The following is a 22,316-nucleotide window of genomic DNA, read 5'->3' on the forward strand; positions in this document are numbered from 1 at the left end:
TTACATTGTAGTGTTGTGTCGTTGTTCTCCTCTTATATTTATGCGTTTCCCTCAGTTTTAGTTTGTTACCCCGATTTTGTTTTTTGTCAATGGATTTATGAGTTTGAACAGCGTTATACTACTGTTGCCTTTATTTAACTATTTCTATTCAAGGATTTTATATAATAAATGTTTATTTTGTCGAATGTATACATAAATTAAACAGTAATTTGAATATTATTTAAAGACAATATCTTTCACAAGATTGACTTTATTGTGTTTGCCAGTAGCCGTTGATCAACAATCAATGAAATAAGCAAACACGATAAACCTTTGGTTGCCTCAAGAATTAGAACGTTTAATATACCAAGGAATCACAATATCTATTTTTAGAAAATGTTTATCGTAATAATATTACAAAACACCCGTTGGTTGCCTCTTTATATAGATCGACAAGTGGTGTCGAATCCAGGTATATAAAAGCGTAAAATTGGTGGGTTAACAAATTATTAAAAGGTAGGATTTTTTTTTATTTAAGCAAATTTATGTTGAGTCTAAAAATAAGGAGATAAGGAGATATTGTAGGATTGCTAATGAGACAGCTTTTGTAAACAACTTGAGTTTACTGTACAGTCTACAAAATTAACTACTGTATACCTGGGGATGACAAATTCATTGTGAAAAAATGCAAGAGCTGATTTATGCCAAAAACAATAAATAAAAAAAAAAGGGTGACGCCTTATATTAAAATATTTTAACAAAATGTTTAATAATTATTGATTATCTGGAACTAAATATAATCCTTCGCGGGTTTTTATGAACTCAAACGTTTGCAGAAATGTAATTGTATTCTGAAATTTCAATGTCAGCTATGTTAATAAAATTATGTTCTAATTATATAGAAGAAATAGTGCGGTCTATTTAGCATCGAATTGAAGTATAGTTTTACACATGTAAAGGGTAATGACCTAAATATATCATTTCTAAGTTAGAAATGCGGGAACACTTGAAAGCAATAAATAAAAACAGTCCAAAATTTGGTTATATCTTTATATAAAGACAGTTGGGGAGTGTCCACTTGTTCTACTCCATTTAATTTGTTATAAAAATCTGTTATTTTTTTTTGACAACTCGGTGATCTGAATAGTTGATCTGGAAGCGTTTACTTTTTACATTTTACATAAAACATAAAAGTGTTAAATGACGAAATATGAGAAAATATTATTGCGCTGTAACTTGAAGATGGGAAGGAGGAGGTACCACGAAATATTTAAAAAAATCCCTGCAATATCCTTATTTTTTAATGCAGTATTTTTTTTTTATCATTTTTGTCCTTAACTTGTTTCCTTTTTATTAAAATTTTTTAATTATTTTTTTATAGTTAATAATGGAAGAGGGAGATTGCACTGTGACAGTAGACGAGTGGGCAAAATTGTGGAAAGATGGCAAAACAGATTTTCACATTTCCGACATTTGCCCGATGTTTACTAAACACGTTGACAAACTGTTAAACAATCGTGAAAAAGTTAAAACGTTCGTTCCCCTCTGTGGAAAAGCTGTAGAAATGAAATGGCTTTGGGATAAAGGACACGAAGTTGTCGGAATCGAATGTGGTGAGGAAGCATTGAAAGAATTCTTTGAAGAAAACAAAATAGGTTACAGTATTGTAGAAGTTTCGGCGGTTAAAGGAAAATTATATAAAAGTGATGATGGAAGAATTCGGCTATATTGCTGTGATTTTTATCTGTTTAACTCAGCTATTGAAAGTGAATTTGGTGCAGTTTGGGATAGCGGTGCTCTAAATGCCATCAACGCCACTGACCAGGAAAAGTATGTTGCTATCATCAAATCGCTCATGGGAAATAAATGCGTGAATCTCACTGTTATTGACGACGCTACGGAATGGGAAATTCCCGTTAATTTTGACAAAATGAAGACTTGGTTCAAAGACGGGTTTAGTGTGGAAGCAAATGATTATGTGGAAGCGGACGAAAAACTAAAATCTTTTGGCATTAAGGGGCAACAACTGTACACTATATCTAGACTATAAATTTGTATTTTGTCAATATGTACATCAAATCAAATACAAATCAAATAAATATTAAATCAAAGCATATCATGTTTTATTCTATTTCATGAAAAACACAATAAAGAAATTCAATGAATACTTTTAATTTCGCATGTTGTTTTGTTATAACAGTACAATGAAAGTTAAAACTTTTTTTTTGGGGGGGGAGAGAACATGAAATGGTTAATTCAAAAATACGTTGACAAAGAAAAGACAGAACGAACAACACGAAAGAGAAGAAAAACAAACAGTGTACTAAAAACTTAGGATTAAGCAACAGCAACCCGATCAAACATTATAGTCGCCGTCAGCTGAAATTCGTTATTACAGTGCGATCACTTAAAAGGTAGGTCAGTAGTGGTTTTTCTTTTTGCGATTTATGAATGGAATGTGAAAAACTATATCTCGAGTGAACGCGATTGATAGTTAAGATTATTTTTACCGATAACCGCTACGAATTTCAGCTGACGGCGACTATAGAGTTCAACGAAAAATGTCCCATGAGGAGCAGGATCTACTACCCCCTCCGGAGCACATGAGATCACTCCAGTTTTTGGTGGTTTTCATATTGCTCAGCAGGTTTTTTATGTTTTGATTTGTACAACGTTGTTTGTCTCTTAAATATTTTCTTTTTAAGCCTTGTCGTTGTCATTTTAGTTTCCACTTACGAGTTTAAATGTCTCTTTGATATCTTTCGCATTTATTTTGCACTTCGAAAAAGGGGAATACTGATAATGCACATTAAAATAAGTATTGTATTGCAATAAGAATTTTGAATGCTGTATCCAAATTTTTGACAATTGCATCTATTATATCTAAAAAAGAAGATGTGGTATGATTGCCAATGAGACAACTATCCACAAAAGACCAAAATGACAAATACATTAACAACTATAGGTCACCGTACGGCCTTCAACAATGAGCAAAGCCCATACCGCATAGTCAGCTATAAAAGCTATATCTGTTTGTTTTGGTCATATGTTGTTGTCAATATAAGGAATTTCTATTTGATTGTCATACAAGTGAGAGGTTTAGCTAACTATAGAACCAGGTTCAATCCACCATCTTTTTACATAAAGAAATGCCTGTGCTACGTCAGCAATATGGCAGTTGTTTGCCATTAATACTTGGTATCTTTTAGTTTTGACTGTGCCATTCGAAATATGACTTTCCGTTTGGAATTTTCTTATATTTGGGTATTTTTGCCTTTTTACTATTTGCAGATTACACGCTGTCTATCATTTTTAGTGAGAACTCTACAGGCACAGTATTGCAGATCTGTTAATATATATGCTAACAGTATATACCATGTATGTATTTTTTATGTTGTTTTGATTTTCATTACTATTGTTATTGTTTACGTTTTGTGGTGGTGTTTATTGACATTTTGATTTCCTATTCTTTCACGTGTTTCATCCATAATGCTTTACTGTTGTATTCATTAGAAAAAAGTCAAAAAATGTATACCAAAGTAGATTTTGCCTAAGGAATTTCATATACATATTAGATAATGTAAGCGAGAATGTAAGTCAAAATCATTTTAGATATTATCCCACTAGTAGTGATTATTTTGAAGCCATATGTGTTGGTGGACGTTAAGCACTTATAAATCAGGTAATTTCATTTGGTAGCCTTCAAATTGAAACGCCTATTATACCAGAATGTTTCAATATGTATTATTAGAAAATTTATTGATTATAACAATATCATTTCCGTAATCCCTTTGGTTGCCTCAAATTATAGAACGATGTCTAACTGTAAAATATATATTAGTTGACTTCGGAGATATAAACTCATAAATAAACTGGTGGTTTAACAGAACAAACGGTATTGTTAAACTCGTTTGTTGTAACTTTTCTTCAATTTGTGATAAGTTTCTCAATTTTCAATTAAAGAACTTAATTCCTAAAACGAAATATATTTTTTGTTGCTGGTTTGTTATATTTAGAATTTAACAGTTTCTTTTTGTGTACTATTTACGAATACACGGAAAGTGGAGGGTTGAAGACTGATACATATATTTATCTCCGTCACAATTGAATGAGGTTTTTTTCTTCTTCTAAACATGTTAATCCAGTAACCTGCGTCATGTATGCCGAAACTATTGTTTGTTTTACTTAATTGTTTTTAAAATAAATATGGACGTTCGTCTTCTCGTTCAGTTGTTTCACATTTGTCATGCCAGAGCCTTTATAGATTACTATGCGGTACGACTTTTTCTTATTGGGTTGGGTCCTACGTTCACGGGGACTTATAGTTGTTCACATCTTTGATTTCTCGTCTTTGGTCAAAAGTGGTCTAATTAACAATTTTGGAAGATCTCCATTTGAAATAACATTTATTCTAATCTGTAAGGCATGAACTTGGTGGTTGATATTTTGATAGTTTAATGGAATCTTTCCTAAAAAGAAAACCATAGATACAAATAGAATGTCACAGATACAAATGAATATGGATATTTGGTAATAAAAATGCAATGTAATTAACATGTTATAATTATGTTTTAGATCATAAAATGTATAGAAGATCACAAAGAAAGAGAACACAAACGGACAGGACTAATAGTGGAATTGCCTCAGCAGCGGCTAAGAAGGCTAAGAACCAACATTCAGACGTTGCAGTAAGTGATACAACTAATAACACTAATATTATAGATTTTTAAACTCATGGATAAGTGTAATCAGTCACATCAGATGCAAGTGTTACAACGGTTACAACAATGTGTTCTGTTCCTACATTGAATTCATCTAGTTCCATTCTCCCTTTTACTCCATTACTTTCAAATATCACTGACAGTACTTTCAACAAAAATAATTTACCAACTTTGTGCACCTGGTAATACCCAAAATGTACGCTTTATTTATACAGGATATATGGTACCCTTTGCAATATTCAAAATATTAGCTCAAAAAATGTAGGACAAATTGTTAAGCGAAAATATGTTGACATGGATAGTATAATTTTAAAATTGGTTTCAAAATATAACAGTGGTTAATCAGACACTTTCATTTAATCATTGACATCTTACGCAACAAGAAGTACAGTTTATTATAACGCTGTACGAGAAAAACCCTGTAATATGTAATATTGTTTTATTTCTTTTTAGATTAAAACGGACAAATCGACGAAATTGTGGAAGGAAGACAAAACAATCCACACTCCAAAACTCTGCACCATGTTTACCAAACACGTTGATAAAATGTTAAACAACCGTGAAAAAATAAAAATATTTATCCCTCACTGTGGAAAAGCTGTTGAAATAAAATGGCTTTGGATAAAGGGCATGAAGTTGTAGGAGTCAACTGTGGTGAAAAGGCAATAAAAGAATGTTTCGAAGATAACAAGATCGGATACAGTAAAGTAAAAATTCCAGCAGTTAAGGGGAAATTATATAAAAGTTATGATGGAAGAATACGGTTGTATTGCTGCGATTTTTATCAGTTCAGCTCAGCCATTGAAAGTGGATTTGGAGCAGTTTGGGATCATAGTGGTTCTCTTATTGCCTCCGATTTGGCCGAACAGGAAAAGTATGTAGCTGTCATCAAATCTCTTATGGGGGAAAAGTGTGTGAATCTCATTGTTCTCGACGAGTTATCTGTGAATTATGACAAAATCAAGACTTGGTTCACAGACGGGTTCAGAGTCGAATCAAGTGATTATGCGAAAGCTGACAAACACCTAAAATCGTTTGGCATCAAAGGGCATCAACTATACACAATATTCAAGATATGACAATTTGTATATCATAAACAATGTAGTATGTATATCAATACACATCTTTATGTGTTTCTTTCTTCTGAAAACCATAATAAATGATATTATATCTGATTTCGAATACTGTTATGGTGTCATTATTTGCAATTGTTTATAATTCTGAAGAAAAAAAATATTTCAGTATTGCCTTTGCATGTTCATGGCACAAAATAATGATACATGGAGAAATGGGACAGGTGTTAATAAGACTAAATCACCAACAACACAAATTTTCATAAAAAAATCATGATTATCATAACTTGAAATTATTAGAATACGTCATCAATATGCAGACCTGTTGCATGTATTATTTGGCTTTTTTGTTATTTCTATGAAGATAAAAAAAATCCCAAATGAGACATGTTTACTTAACTGTTTAATAAGAAAACATGTTCCGTTTATTTTCTGAATTTAACACGCACTCCAAAATAGCAATAAAACCTGGTCCAAAGTCGTATACTAGCTTTTTTCACCAATAGTCGTCCGTCGTGCGTCGTTGTCGTCCGTTATTTTCACAAAAATAGTTTTTTCAAAATATATTAGGCCTAGTTTAAATAACCGAACTTGGCAACAACCAACATTGGAGTATCTAGTTTACAAATATGTCTGATGACCCCGCGTTACAACCATAACGGCCGACGTGGCTAATATTAATACAGAGTTAAATGCAAATTGTGTCTATCATCTTGAAAACCGCTATAAATAGAGAAAACCAGACACGGCCAGAATTGTTCAGAATGTTGATATCTACCCCCTTTCTACATCCTGTCCTAAGTCAGAAGCATGTAGTTCAGTACGTAGTTGCCGTTTGTTCATATTTTGTTTTTCGTAAATTATTTTGTTATAAATAAGGTTCAAAGTTTTCTCATTTGAATTGTTTCACATTTTTTATGTCGGGGGCTTTGATAGCCAACCACACCGTATTGGATTTTCTCATTGTTGAAGTCCGTACGGTTGCCATTAATTGCGTACATTTATTTCATCTGATATTTGGAAAATAGTTGTCTCAATGGAAATCATACCACATCTCAATATACTTATACACAGGTGAACATGTCAAATGTCTTGTGGACACGTAGATACATTGGTGGACATATTAACAGACTGCTGGACAGAAGACAGACTAAAAGACATTTAGGCAGAAGATTGTCTATGTAGACATGAATTTAGATTGGTGGATAAGTGATGAAGCTATCAAAGTATCTGATATGCCGCGCTAGTTGGCACAGACAGTTGCACAAGCATATATATAATCAGAGTACTAGGTAAAGCAAATGCAAAATGCAACATCTAGTAGCCAATAAAATATTGTTATTTTGCTATATGTGGACAATGAACAAACTATTGGAGTCATCAATATATACAGATTGGGTAACGGAATGACAACATAATCATACTTAGGGAATGACCATTTGATAACCGGGGGAGGGGTTGATTCCTCTGATGGATTTGGTGCATGTTGTTTCGAAACGAGTAAAATTTTTTAACACGGAAAGACTATGTCTGATGAAATAAAACAGGTACAATGCATCCCTTGTGAATAGAATAGAAACAAGCATGTAAGAGATTAGCTGCAGATCCGCTATTATTATAAAACAAAAAATTACACGCGAATGCATTTGAAATATCATATTGTTTTGGGAGTATTCATTTTGTTATTGATTTTTTTGTCTTTAAGGAGTTCAGTTTGTGTTGGTCTTTTTTTACCTTTGTTTTATGTTTTTGGAATTTCGTTTTAATGTTCTTTTTGTATTGGTGTTTTTAATTTTTTGTGTAGTTACTCCTAGAATATTCCGTTTTTTTCCTTGACATTTCGATTCATTCATTGGTGTCTTTTACCTGTTATATCCATCAATATAATGGAATTCTATACGATTGTCATAAAAATTAGAGAATTAGTCATATTTAAAACCATGTTTAATCCACCATTTTCTACATAAGAAAATGCCTGTACCAAGTAAGAAATATGACAGTTGTTTTCTATTTGTTAGATAAGTTCGAGCTTTTGATTTTACAGTTTAATAATGTACTTTCTGTGTGGAGTTCATTTTTTTTTTTTACCTTTTTACTCATCAAGAGTATAGACTGTGTTATTGAAATGAATCTCAATGGTTATATGATGTAAGTGTGTTTTGCCGATTTCGTATCAAACACATAACAGTGAAAATTTCTAACATGAGTATTGACCTGAATATGCAAGGTATATTTGCCACTGGACATCGAGTGCCAATCACTCAAATTTTCCACGAAAAAAACCTGTGGTTGCCTCACAATATAGAACGCAAATAATCCGAAGATTTCCCAATATGTATTTTTAGATATTAACGCAAGTGATTAATGTCAGAAAACCCTTTGTTTGCCTTGAGATGTAGATGGATGGTTGAGTCTAGGTAAGTGTAATGATGTATATCAAAACTTTAACTGGCGAGTAAGCTGAGATAAAGGTACGTTTTTCTTGAATGTATTTTATTTGTGACAGATCTATATCATTGCAGTGTCTTGATAAACGCAAAATTAAGATTTCAATCAAAACATTTTTCTTTGTGGGATTTACTATATTCAATATTTTGCAATTCTTTTCTTTATTTACAATCTACTATCATGATTATTTTAACATCATGTGATCAAATAAATATAAAGTATAGATAAGGTATACGAATATGTATGTTTTCTCAAATGAAGTGTTTTGTAATGAAAGAGTAAACTATGATTTTTTTTTTTAATTTTTAAGCAAAAATACGCGGGGTTATTTTGAAGAAAACTTAAAACACTAAATGTGTATTCAGTGACACATTAAATCTGTCTGTACATATGCAAGTAATTAAGTTTATATATTTATTGACCAAAAGTCAAGTCATAGACACAATTCAATGGACTGTCATTTTTGTTCTCTCAAAACTTATGTCAATACATTTTCTCAAATATATTTGTCCTACAAAATCTTCCTGTTAATCAAGTAGCAGATCAGAAGGTTGTTGACTACTTTCAATTTTTTTTTATTTGGTACATGGTATATTGGAAAACCTATGACGACCATTTGATTTTATCGACAATTGAGAAGGTCCTCCTTTTGATTTTTTATAACAGAAATGCAAGCAGCGTTTTCTCCATTTAAGGCTAGAACCTTATAGTCTAGAAAATTATTTGAGCGTTTGCAATTTCAAGATATTTCGAGGATCTGAATGTTCGAAATGACTACAATACTGTCCAAGGTTTGGGGTATTAGCGTTGTTCCAAGTCCTGATCTTGTTTTTTCAGTGGTTGGAGTTGATTGCTGTCCGTATTAATAGTTTTTCGTTTGTTGTTTTAGCAAGATATAGATCGAGTGGTTGGTTTTATTCTTTTGAATTGTTATAACGTTAGAATTTTGCTAATTTTTGGAAGCTGTATGACCTGTAAATGATTGCATCCTCGTCCTAAGGTCGCTGGTGGATAGTGGTATCATTGTCAATCATACAACATCTCTAGTTTTTATAAAACAATCAGTCTGAAATGAGTGTTTCTAGAACTCGCTAAATTTACATTGTGCTACTAGTAGTTGCGGACCTAGTGAACTATTGCTTTACGAAAAAAATGATGCAAATATCGTTATTTATGGCCATGAACGCAGATTTGTTTTATGTTTTATTTTCTAATTCTTATTCTTTTACTAATGATACCTGTCATCGTAGATTGTAATGGAAGAAGATTATACTGGTGATGTTACTGTGGACGAGTGGAGGCAATTGTGGAAAGATGGCAAAACAGATTTTGTTAATCCTGAACTTAGCCCGATGTTTACCAAACATGTTGACAAAATGTTAAATAGTCGTGAAAAAGTGAAAACGTTTGTCCCATTTTGTGGAAAAGTTGTAGAAATGAAATGGCTTTGGGATAAAGGACATGAAGTTGTCGGCGTCGAATGTGGTGAGGAAGCAATTAAAGATTTTTTTACAGAGAACAAAATCGATTATAGTATTGTAGAAGTTCCGGAGGTCAAAGGGAAATTATATAAAAGTGATGATGGTCGAATACGGCTATATTGCTGTGATTTTTATCTGTTTAACTCGGCTATTCAAAGTGATTTTGAGGCTGTTTGGGATAGTGGTGCTCTTAATGCCGTCAACTTGGATGACCAGGAAAAATATGTTAATATTATCAAATCGCTGATGGGAAATAAATGCATAAATCTCACAGTTGCAGACGAATTATCGGTTACTTGTGAAAAACTCAGGAATTGGTTCAATGGTGGATTCAGAGTGGTGGAAAGTGATTTCATGAAACCTGATGAAAAACTAGAATCTTTTGGCTTCACAGGGTTACATCTTTACACTATTTCTAAAATATGAAAATACTTTATTTAGTCATAGATGGATGATCTTTTTTATTAGTTGTTAGTGGCTATGAACTAGCTGTCAGATAAATGGGAGTACTCTCAGATCTGTTCCTAGTATCTTTTTGTTGTTGGGATGTACAAGTACCCGGTCACGTCCACTTGTATTTTTGTATATCTGATGGGTTAAGCCTTTTTCAACTGATTTTTATAGTTCGTTCTTATGTTGTACTTTTATACCACTGTCCCAGGTTAGGGAGAGTTGGGATCCCGCTAACATGTTTAACCCCGCCACATTATGTTATATGTACCTGTCCCAAGTCAGGAGCCTGTAATTCAGTGGTTGACGTTGGTTTATGTGTTACATATTTTCGTTCATTTTTTTATATAAATAAGGCCGTAAGTTTTCTCGTTTGAATTGTTTTACATTGACATTTCGGGGCCTTTAATAGCTGACTATGCGGTATGGGCTTTGCTCATTGTTGAAGGCCGTACGGTGACCTATAGTTGTAAATTTCTGTGTCATTTTGGTCTCTTGTGGACAGTTGTCTCATTGGCAGTCATGCCACATCTTCTTTTATATATATATATATATATATATATACAACTCGTCTAAACATCAACCCAACAATGTTAGATCTGTAAATTTGCTTTCGCAAATTTTTGGTTCTTCCCTCGCCGGGATTCGAACCCATGCTACTGTGATATCGTGACACCAAATCGCCTGCACTGCAGCCGTCCCGCTAGACCACCTGGGCTCTCAAAAAAAGAGCTTTCGCTGGCCGTGTGTTACCTTTCCACGTCAGTTTTAATCTAGCGGCGTACTACAGTACATGATATATAAGGCATGAAGATATTATTGTTACAGATCAGCTAAATTATCTATAGTAAAGGATCCTACAAATTAATGTAATATACAGTCACAGAAAATAATTATATTTATAAGTACGTTTGAGTCAGTGACAACTCCACAACAGATGTATCCATCGGATCGCCATCAATGATGGTGATACATGGCTGTGTACATAATGTATATACAACTCGTCTAAACATCAACCCAACAATGTTAGATCTGTAAATTTGCTTTTCGCAAATTTTTGGTTCTTCCCTCACCGGGATTCGAACCCATGCTACTGTGATATCGTGACACCAAATCGCCTGCACTGCAGCCGTCCCGCTAGACCACACGACCACCTGGGCTCTCAAAAAAAGAGCTTTCGCTTTCGCATATATGTATATGTACAGTTTTACCAAAACATGGAATCAACAAGCTACAATGAACAAAGTGTCAACATTACGCACCTGAAGCAGATCTGGGTAATAACAAAGATAAATAATATAAAAAAATCAAATATTATACATAATAAAATAAGGGCGAAAGATACCAGAGGGACATCCAAACTCATAAATTGAAAATAAACTGACAACGCTATGGCTAAAAAAAAAAGACAAACAGATAAACAGTAGTACACAAAACAAAACATAGAAAAATGAAGACTAAGCAACACGAAACCCACAAGCAACTGGGGTGATCTCATGTGCTTTGGAAGGGTAAGCATATCCTGCTCCATATGTGGCACCCGTCGTGTTGCTCATGTTAGTACAAACCCGAGAATAAGTCTAATTGATAAATTCGGTAGGTTACATTTGTGAAAACGGAAAGGGATTGTAGTTACGACATAAGGAACATATCTGTTATCATCTGTGAAACGAATAATTCATAATTCGTTTAACCAACTCGTGATGGCGTCCTTAAAATTTACGAAAGGAAGATTTCAACTTCACAATTTGAAACTCTTGGTTTAATAGCTTCCGTGTGAGGTGCAGTCCTCATGAAATCATGATAGGAAATATCGTATCAATTTGGATATATATATATTCCGTATGCAGGCGCTGCTGGACTGTTGCAACATAGAAATGGAAAGTTCACAATTTGGAAGCTGAAATCATCTTTTTAGTCGGAACGTTTTGTTTTCAACCGACCACATTGTCATTTTCTAGATGTATTTCAAGTTATGAGGCAGACTTATATGTATCTGTTGTTTCGTTGTATGTGTTTGAGCTTTTGGTTTTGTCATTTGATAAAGGACTTTCCGTTTTGAATTTCGTTATTTTTGTGATTTTTTTTTTTTTTTTTTTTTTTTTATCCCAGTTCGATGGGATAGATGCGTTCAACATAGTCACCAAATTTAGAACTATTCAGTGAGATCTAACATCATCTACTTATAGCGGAAAGTAAAGTTAAAGGATATACAGCTAACTTCTTTTCTTTCTTCTTAAGAAGTTCCTGTGTAAAGTCAGTCTCATAAGAATAAAGGAACAAGTCAGCAAGAAGATGATTTGATGAACTTTCTCCCCCACCCTTGATTTTCATTTTGTGGGGAACCCTAATAGGACCAAGATTAATTATGACACTTTTATTATACCGATTATGTTTTATAGAAGTATCACAATCTGCCGGGTCCTATTGAAGTATCACAATTGAACAGGCTTGGTCCTAACCGGAAAATCGATTTCAAAAAGAAGAAAAATGTATGATAACGCTTAAAGGATTGAACATTTCCCAAATACCTCGATTGTTTTGTAAATTTTCCCCATTTCCCACTGTTTCTCCTGTCCGGCTTTCTCCCAGATCCCACTTTTTTACCCTTACATTACAAAGCCAGTTCCCCCGGTTACCCCTCATTCGTAGTTTTAGAGACATATGCATTTATATTCTCTGGTAGTTTGAAGTCGTCATGGTCTGGGTTATATACTATACAGTAATTAACTGAAACCAGATGGTGCACTGAGGCCTACTAGGACAACTGCTTCATTGCATGTTTTCTTGAAGGCATTTCTTATACTTAGAACGTTTTTAATATTATTTTTCAATGTTTAATTAAATAGAAAGAAGGCCCTGAAGACTTTATAGTAATACTAAATTAATCATTAGTAGCTGCAGTCATGTCAGTCATGATAGAATAATCAGTTTATAACGGACATTTGTCAAACACTTTGCTGTTCGTTCCTTTCCCCTACTTTAAAGTCTCCGTAGTATCTTCGACAAAAATTGCCGGGATTTAGGTTTTTCTTCTTAATGTGACCAGTTAAAAACACAGTGACACAAAGTATCTTTTAGAAACAATATTGAGGAGGAATATTTGTGTTTGTATAAAAAAATAATTTCGCATTGGGGACAGAACTTTACTTTGACTCGTGTCTATACAACATTGCTAAAAAGTATTCGTCAGAAGGTTGGGCGGTAAATACCACCCCCGGTATTTACCAGTGGTATTTACCGGTATTTACCGCCCCGGACAATACTCCCCAAGTGGTCAATACTGGCAAATACTGGTCAATTGAAATTTTCATGGTTGTTTCTACTATTAAATGAAGTAAAATCTTGATAAAAAGTCAAATATAATGTGTCAGCTTATAAAGTTAATGAATTTGATATGTTTTATTTAAGAATTGAATGCCTCTTTTTGTAAATTTATTGGGGTGTAAAAGCGTTGACCGAAGTACATTCTAAAAATGTACGCGCGGTCAACGCTTTTACAACCCTATAAAGTTACAAAAAGAAGCATTCAATACTTATAATTACATTTTTTAGCTATGATTATGAAAACACGAATTTTATATATTTTATTATATAAACACTAGAATTGAAAACCAAAAGATATATGTAAAAGAATGAAAAAACAGTAAATATTTTGTACTGAAACTCAAAATTACTTTTTGACAAATTTAAATGTCAAAATCCAATACAATGTGAGTCTTTGTGACAGCTGGGAACAGTATATCTAACAATAAATATGGTCCTGGTGACAGTATACATTTTCTTTATCAGTAATAAATGTTGGTAAAGCAAGTTAGATGCTTTTAAAGTGTAAACATATTACTGCAATTTCAATGGGTATTTTTTTTTCTCAATTTTGATGGGTCAGTAAAACAAGCTGGAAGTTTCTTATTTTACACATAGAGTGCAACTAGATTATATGATACCTGAATGTAAGCAAATCATATGATATTTATGTGGAGTCCTTTGGGGTACTCTACCCCCTCCTGTTTGATAACTTAGAAACGAATGAGATCCCCACCTCTCATATACATTCATGTATGGGACTATATAACTAATCAAATGAAATATCTAGGTGAAGTCCCTAGGGTCACCCACCACCTCCTGCTTTAGAACTTGGAAACAGTCGAGATCCCCATCCCTTAACCATATATATTCATGTATGGGACAATATAAAAAATCAAATAAAATATAGGGGGAGTCCCTGTGGGTCATCCCACCCCTCCTGCTTGAGAACTTGGAAACGGTCGAGATCTCCACCCCTAAACCATATATATTCATGTATGGGACTATATATAGAAATCATATGAAATATAGGTGGAGTTCGTGGGGCCATTCTACCCCTTCCTGTTTGAGAATTTGAAAACGGTTGAGATCCCCACCCATAAACCATATATATTCATGTATTGGACAATATAACAAATCAAATGAATTATAGGGGGAGTCCCTAAAGTCACTGCACCCTCCTGTTTGAGAACTTGTAAACAGTCGAGATCCTCATTCCTTAACCATATATACTCATTGTAAGGGACTAAATAACAAATCAAATAAATTATAGGGGGAGTCCCTGCAGTCACCCCACCCCTCCTGTTGTTTGAGAACTTGGAAACAGTCGAGATCCCCACCTTTAAATTAAACCATATATTTTCATGTATCATGTGTATGGGACAATAGAACTTGAATCAAATGAAATATAGGGAGAGTCCTAAGGGTCACCCTACCCAATCCTGTTTGATAACTTGGAAACAGATGAGGTCCCCACCCCTCAACCATAAATATTCATGTATTGGACAATATAACAAATCAAATGAAATATAGGGGAAGTCACTGGGGTCCCCCACCCCCTCCTGTTTGAAAACTTGATACAATACAATATACAATATGCTTTATTTTAAAAACACTCAGTCACATTGACATGTGAAACAAGAGGTAAATTACAAAATACAATCACATACAATTAAAGAAATAAATGAAACAACTTAGAAATGAAATACATGTATATAGAAAATTACTTTACTTTATATTATAATATTTTAATATCATAATATTTTAGTTAACTTTGAAATGAATAAAGATACGTTTTTAAGTACGTTAATTTTAGTCAATGACAGTAGTCCTTTCATTTTTGCTTCACTCGGATATTTCACATAGTACTCGGGATAACGGTCGAGATCCCCACCCCTAAACCATATGTATTCATGTATGGGACAATATAAAAAATCAAATGAAAAATAGGGGTAGTCCCTAGGGTCACCCACACCCTCTTGTGTGTGTTTTGAGAACTTGTAAAAGATTGAGATACCAACTCCTAAACCATATTCATTCCTGTTTGTCATTTGTCAATCAAAAAGATTGAATGACATACAAGGTCAATCTCATAGGCGTCACATATGCATATCAGTTTGCTAGACCTAACACCTGTCATTTTATTCCAAATTTAGACATCATGGACTTGGGGTGAAGGTGGGAGTCATTTACATTTACTATGGACAGGTCAGTCAGACCTCACCATTGATCCCTGTAGTAGTAAACATTTGTCTGCTTTGTGTCTCATAACTTTTGTACTGTAGAACACAAACTCAGTTTTCTTTCTATGCAGGGAAGCAAGTTCATTCATACTTTTACAAGCTCAGACTAAAGTCAACTTGAACTACTAACAGTCAACTAATATGAACAATTACGATCAACTAGAAGAACTGCAATCATTGCGAATTTGTACCACTGCTGACTCAAGACTCATGACCACGAAAAAAATATACTTGATATATATACGTTGCTATTGAAAATAATTATGTTTGCCTTGGTTTTTGGTTAACTGCCTACAGTTCTTACAGCGCTTTGATTTTTTTCTGGGACGCCTTCCTTCATATAATTATGATGTCTTGCAAGGCTATTTTAATTTTTTTCTGGGACGCCTTCCTACGACGTCAGAACGCTGAAGCCATTTTTTACGTCTGGAGTTTGAGAGCAAATTTTGGGGGGAACTTTGACACCTAATTTTGACATGAAACTTTCATTGCCGGTTAGAAATTTTTACGTAGTTACAAAGTCCTACCTTTTTTGTGCTTATTGATGTAAAATATATCCAGAAATATCCAAAAGAAAAGATTAAATAAGCTACGATTCCATTTGACAAAATGTTTGAGGTGGGCAAATATTTATTTTGTTTCAAGATGTTTTCCCACAATTACCAAAGAAACGTGACTTCCGGTGAATATAAAATTTAAAAAATGGTAAAATTTAATGGACCCGAACTTCAGGAACGTTTGACATTATCTGGAAATTCGGGTCTGTCAAATTTTTACCAATTTTGAGACTTTGAATTTGGGTAGAGTCACTTAAGCCCTGCATGAGTTATGTCCCTTTATAAATTGAAAATAAGAAAATTTGCAGTTTCCACACCAAAATTTTATTTTGCCATTTCCAAATATTCCCAAACTAATAAAGAATGTTCATTTCCACCAAACATAGACCAAGATCAATCTGAGTTGGTGTCACCAGGTCACTTTCTCCAATCTTGAGTTATGTCCCTTTTATAAAAAAAATGATAAATTTGCAGTTAAACACCCTTTCTTTAATTGCCACATCCATTTGTTCAGAAACTAATAAAGAATGCTTATAACGACCAAGCACAGAGCAAGTCCAAATTTGGGTAGCATTACATGCACTGTTTGGGAGTTCCCACATTACTGTAAAAGTATTTGTCATTGAAAGGTGCATATGAAAGCGCTCAAACACCCAAACAATCTCTAACATTGTCTAACATATATAATGACAACATAGTCAGATGCCTCTGTGTCCTATAGGTCCCATGTGTAGTCGCATTTGTCATCCATTTTTATGATTATTTATATTAGTTTGGGTTATTTTGGGAGAAAAATGAAGAAAAAGGCGTCCAGATATTGTTTCTGTCATCAGACCGACTTTTAACTCATACCTAAGACTAACACTTTTAAACTTAAAAAGAGGGGGTAAAGGTTATTTTCGTGCAACACTTTTTGCCACTTTTTATTTCATGTGTAGCCGTGAAAAAGGTTCGTTATTCCCTGTGTTTCTTAAAATCGATAAAAAGATCAATGTGCAAGAAATTTTTAATTGTTTGTTCATCAATGGCAATTTTATTTCGCGTTCTTTCGTGCAGATACCCCCTTTAATTATTTTCGCGTTATTATGCATATATACATGTACAGTTCTATGATTGTTATTCTAAAACATATAGAGACTCTCTATATAACATAGCAGTGATCGCCGTGGAGAAGTGGAAACATGGAATTGATCAATGTTGATAGTTAATAGCAAATACACTTTATTTATGTTATATGTATGTTCATAGTATACAGAAACGTGAAAATCATGGAATTTAACAGAAAGCAAAAAAATAAAGGGCTTTGGAAAAAAGGGAGAGGGCTTAAGACATGTAAGATAATTGCCCTGTCTCCCAGTGAACATGCCTATGACTCAGTTTGATACCTTTTCTGAAATTCTCCAGACATAAATTCTTTTATAAAAATTCATCCTACAACAGTTTACATACTTTCAACAAAGCTCGATTTTGTGGGTGTGTTCTAGTTAAGTTTTAAAGAAAACAAACATCAACAGGTATGAATTAGTTCACTGACCTGTCATTTTTGCAAGCAGAGACATCTATATATGTCCAATGGACACATTTTTTTTACAATGTATTACTCTTATAAGATTATTATATTTTTAGATTTTGATGAGTTCCTGTATCCAACTTTGATCTATTATTTGATGATGATGTTTCAGTCGGATGCTAAGAAACCCAAATATCGTAAGTACATAAAATGAAGTATTGTAATAAATATTGCATGTATCGTAATAGAAAATGTACATTAAAACTCCCTATTTTGTACTTTTTGACTGAAACAAAACTTTTTTATATTTATAAGTCAAGATATCAGCTGGAAAACACATATCACATGTAAAATGTCTGTGAGCTGAATTGAAAGCTCATCCATGTTACATGTACCAGGACTCAAACTTTATAAAGTTGCACATTAAAACATTGTTTAAAGATAACACTTTTTTGACTATCAATTTTCCCATACAAACTTCCTTTAACAAATTAAAAGTCATTTCAAGAATCATTTTGTCTTTTATAAAGTCATAAGTGTATAAATTTTTCTCATTGTTCTTTACGTTATTACTTAACGCATGTGTGTTGTACCATATAGGATAGGGTTAAACAAATTAAAAAAATTGATAATGTGATAATTGTTGATGTGCGATCTGCTATTAATTCACAAACTAAATGAACAGTTATCCTTTTGTAGTCAGATTTGTACCTCTTAATTCTATTGACAGGATTTGTTAATTTGTTTCTGTTATTTCCTTTAGATCTGACTAACTTTTTTTCAGAACTAGATTTATTGGAGACTCCAGTGAACAACCAAAATGACAGTACCAGTACTAATACATCATCAGTCAGACCTAATTACTCTGTATCAAGGTACTAACAATTAGAAAGCTGATAACAAAATGAACTCTTTTTGTAATGTAAAGAAAAAGATTTTATCATTTAATTTGCATGAGGTCAAACAACAAACAGACATATTCCTGAATATTTGTGCCTATCAAAAAATATTTAGATTAGCACTTTTGAAGTTAAGATCCCTACATAGTACATACCTAGCTACATGTACAATTATTATGATATTTAAAACATGTTTCTGAAAAATGCTGGCCCACCCCTTGCTCATATAGATATATATACTAACAGATCTTATTTTATTCTGCTGGAGTATAACTAAATCATTTGCTTTTTGTTTGGTGATGTGAAGAATTATTTTTATGTTACCGGTATATATACTGTTTGTTTTAATCTTAAATCAATAACTTATGTGTCAGCATGCTATCAGTTTTTGTGTCCTTGAAATCACAAAATAAGATCTTGGGATTTTCTTGATAGTTCTAAAAAAAAATTGCCATTTTTAGTATTCAACAAGGCTCAGAGTTTTATGCTTTGATTTCAGTTCTTCATACACCACTGGTCGAGGGAACTCAAACTTGTATACTCCTGGACAAAGAAGCTCTTCATCCTTCACTCCCAGTCATGGGAGTTCCATGTCATACACACCTGGTAGAGGGAGCTCCACATCATACACCCCAGGGAGGAGAAGTACTTCATCGTACACACCAGGTCGGAGAGGCAGTACCTCTATTACAACCCCTGGCAGTAAGAGGAAGACACCATACTCCAGTACAACACCAATGGATGTCAACTCATCAGTTATTGTTGGTAGGCACATGGTCTTGTATATTTTTACATTGCCTCTTCCAATGAAAAGATAATACTGATCCAAAATATACTTCAAATGTTTATTGTTTGGATGATCACTGCAGTACATTTTTACATTGAATAAAACATTAAAATGATAAAACTTATCACAGAAGTACTTCAAAGTTAAGAAATATATTTATTACAAAAAAAATCACCTGAAGAACATGTGATACAATTGTCATTGATCAGTAAGGATTTTTCTCCTCTGTTTCAAAACAATGACTTTTTAGCTCACCTGGCCCAAAGCACCAAGTGAGCTTTTCCCATCACTTGGCGTCGTCTGTCGTCATTAACTTTTACAAAAATCTTCTCCTCTGAAACTACTGGGCCAAATTTAACCAAACTTGGCCACAATCATCACAAGGGTATGTAGTTTAAAAAATGTGTCCGGTGACACGGCCAACCATCCAAGATGGCCGCCATGGCTAAAAATAGAACATAGGGGTAAAATGTAGATTTTGGCTTATAATTCTGAAACCAAAGCATTTAGAGCAAATCTGACATGGGGTAAAATTGTTTATCAAGTCTAGATCTATCTGTCCTGAAATTTTCAGATGAATTGGACAACTGGTCGTTGGGTTGCTGCCCCCAATTTGTAATTTTTAAAGACATTTTACCATTTTTGATTATTATCTTGAATACTATTATAGATAGATATAAACTGTAAACAGCAATAATGTTCAGAAAAGTAAGATCTAAAAATAAGTCACATGACCAAAAAGGTCAGTTGACCCCTTAACTCTTTATCTACCACTGACGGATATATACGCGGTATTTAACACTGTTTAGTTCGTAGTGACTGATAAATCCGCTTGCCAGTTCACCTGTGTATTCGCAGTGACTGATATATCCGCTGTAAACAACCACATGCGCAGTCGCGGTGACGGATATTCCCGTAAAATATACCACTGTTAAAACCCTTTAGATTGGACAATACTTCTGGGGAATCCCGAAATGAACCAATCAAATTCAGTTAAAATACATTGTTTTTTACACGTGTTTTTGCTCGCGTAATGCGATTGAAACAATGGCGGATGATTGGGCTTCATTCTTCGAATCCGACGATGAAGATGAAGAATTTGAGGGTTTTTCGCAGTCAGATATTGACGAAAGTGAAATTGGAAGTGTCGGCAGCGATATTAGTTTGTCAGATTTAGAAAGCGAGTCGTCTGAGGACGAGGAACCGGAGTTAGATAATGATATTTGGACAAATAATTTGTATAAACCCCCAGTCACGGAGTTTTCGCAACCGTTTGGGGCAGCATTTAATTTGGAAAAGGAGAAGAAAGCTATAGATTTCTTCCACAAATTCTTTCCTTTTTCACTTGTTGAAAAATTAGTGGAAGAAACGAATTCATATGCACGTAAAAGCATATTAACAAAACCTGACAAAGTGTGGGTTGAAACAACTGCAGTTGAGATGATGGCTTTTTTGGGTATCCATGTAATTTTTTCAGTATTAGGAGTTCCTAATTATGCTTTGGCATGGAAAAAACAATGGCCCTTTGAGATTCCTAGTATCCCAACAATCATGACAAGAACAAGATTTGAAAGAATCTCAAGATATTTCCACATGAAAGACACTGCCAACAATCCTCCGAGAGGACAACCAGGGCATGACAAACTTTGCCATATTAGACCTGTATTGGATACGTTAACAACAACATGCTTAGAAAACTATAGGCCACATAAAGAGCAATCCATTGATGAGGGCATGATTGCTTTCAAGGGTCGACTGTCTTTCAAACAATACCTACCAGCAAAACCCACAAAATTTGGAATCAAAGTTTGGGAACGTGCCTCCCCGCACAATGGATATGTGCATGAGTTCCAAGTTTATACAGGACGTGTAGCTGGTGTTCAAGTTGAGGAAGGTCTGGGTTCAAGGGTAATTAAAGACTTGTCCAGAAATCTGGTTGGCAAATATCATGTAATATACATGGACAATTTTTTTTCAAGTCCAGAGTTGTTCGATCAACTTTTGCAAGACAGAATATATTGTGCTGGCACGGTAAGAATCAATCGCCGTGGAATGCCTGAAGCCATCAAGGGGGCAAAGCTAAAGGAAAGAGGAGAGACACTAACCATGCAAAAGGGGAATCTTGTGGCTACTGCCTGGAAAGATAAAAAAGTAGTTACGTATCTCAGTACAAACTGTGATCCAACTCTAGTAAGAACGGTACGAAGGAGAAAAAAAGATGGCACAGTGCAAGATGTCCCTGCTCCAGCTGTGTCTGAGTATTACAACAAATACATGTTTGGAGTTGACTTGGCTGATCAGAAAAGGATGCAGTACTCAACTTGCAGAAAAGCCAGGAAATGGTACAAGTATTTGTTCTGGTTTTGTTTTGATCTTGCCACTGTAAATGCCCTGATTTGTATGCAGGAATCGGCAAATCATAGGAAAGTTTCCAGGACAAATAAAGAAACTAAGTTATCACAACTTGAGTTCAGAAAAGCATTGGCCCAGCAGATGATAGGGCAGTTCAGAGGTGTAAGGAAGAGAAAAGCTCCACCAGTGACTGGAAACTGTGGACTGGCACACTGGCCATTTCAGTTTGAAAAACCAGGCAGATGCAAACAATGCCTTAAACAAAACAAACGACATGAAGTATCAATAGGATGCAAACAATGTAACGTCAAACTGTGTATAAAGAATGACTGTTTTTTTAAGTACCACGAGGAACTGTTGAAGTGAAGCTGTGGCATTATTCATGTAAATAAATAGGAATATATATTGGAATTTTTAGGAAATTATATATAATTATAACAAAATTTTGTGTTTCAACATATTTTATTGGATTAATTAGTGTACATAACTGGATTAAAATCAGGAATATGA

At 33.9% G+C, this 22,316-nt stretch overlaps 2 protein-coding genes, 2 long non-coding RNA genes and 1 pseudogene across 5 annotated transcripts in view; all 5 read left to right on the top strand.

The window, feature by feature from the left end:
- Positions 1-443: 443 nt before the first annotated feature.
- Positions 444-2,093, top strand: LOC139528486 (uncharacterized). Its single transcript, XR_011665601.1, has 2 exons — positions 444-495; positions 1,361-2,093. It is a non-coding gene; the product is annotated as an uncharacterized lncRNA (long non-coding RNA).
- Positions 2,094-3,806: 1,713 nt separating this feature from the next.
- Positions 3,807-5,875, top strand: LOC139528487 (probable thiopurine S-methyltransferase; annotated as a pseudogene).
- A 2,313-nt stretch (positions 5,876-8,188) lies between these two features.
- Positions 8,189-10,146, top strand: LOC139526826 (uncharacterized). The gene is made up of 2 exons (XR_011665191.1): positions 8,189-8,244; positions 9,472-10,146. It is a non-coding gene; the product is annotated as an uncharacterized lncRNA (long non-coding RNA).
- Positions 10,147-13,115: 2,969 nt separating this feature from the next.
- LOC139528505 (mutS protein homolog 4-like) overlaps positions 13,116-22,316 on the top strand; it is a 63,417-nt gene continuing 54,216 nt past the window's right edge. The window contains exons 1-4 of one of the 2 annotated variants that reach the window (XM_071324522.1): positions 13,116-13,259; positions 17,885-17,965; positions 18,553-18,643; positions 19,167-19,432. In XM_071324522.1, coding sequence (XP_071180623.1) covers positions 17,926-17,965; positions 18,553-18,643; positions 19,167-19,432 — 397 coding nt within the window. In that variant the 5' untranslated portion in view covers positions 13,116-13,259; positions 17,885-17,925. The remainder of the gene's footprint in view (positions 13,260-17,884; positions 17,966-18,552; positions 18,644-19,166; positions 19,433-22,316) is intronic. The other variant, XM_071324523.1, reaches the window with a different exon arrangement.
- LOC139528971 (piggyBac transposable element-derived protein 4-like) lies at positions 20,216-22,172 on the top strand. The gene has a single exon (XM_071325216.1). The coding sequence runs from the start codon at positions 20,502-20,504 to the stop codon at positions 22,170-22,172; it is 1,671 nt and encodes a 556-aa protein (XP_071181317.1). The 5' UTR covers positions 20,216-20,501.

Source organism: Mytilus edulis, chromosome 6, assembly GCF_963676685.1.
Source record: "Mytilus edulis chromosome 6, xbMytEdul2.2, whole genome shotgun sequence".
In the NCBI taxonomy this organism is placed as follows: domain Eukaryota; kingdom Metazoa; phylum Mollusca; class Bivalvia; order Mytilida; family Mytilidae; genus Mytilus; species Mytilus edulis.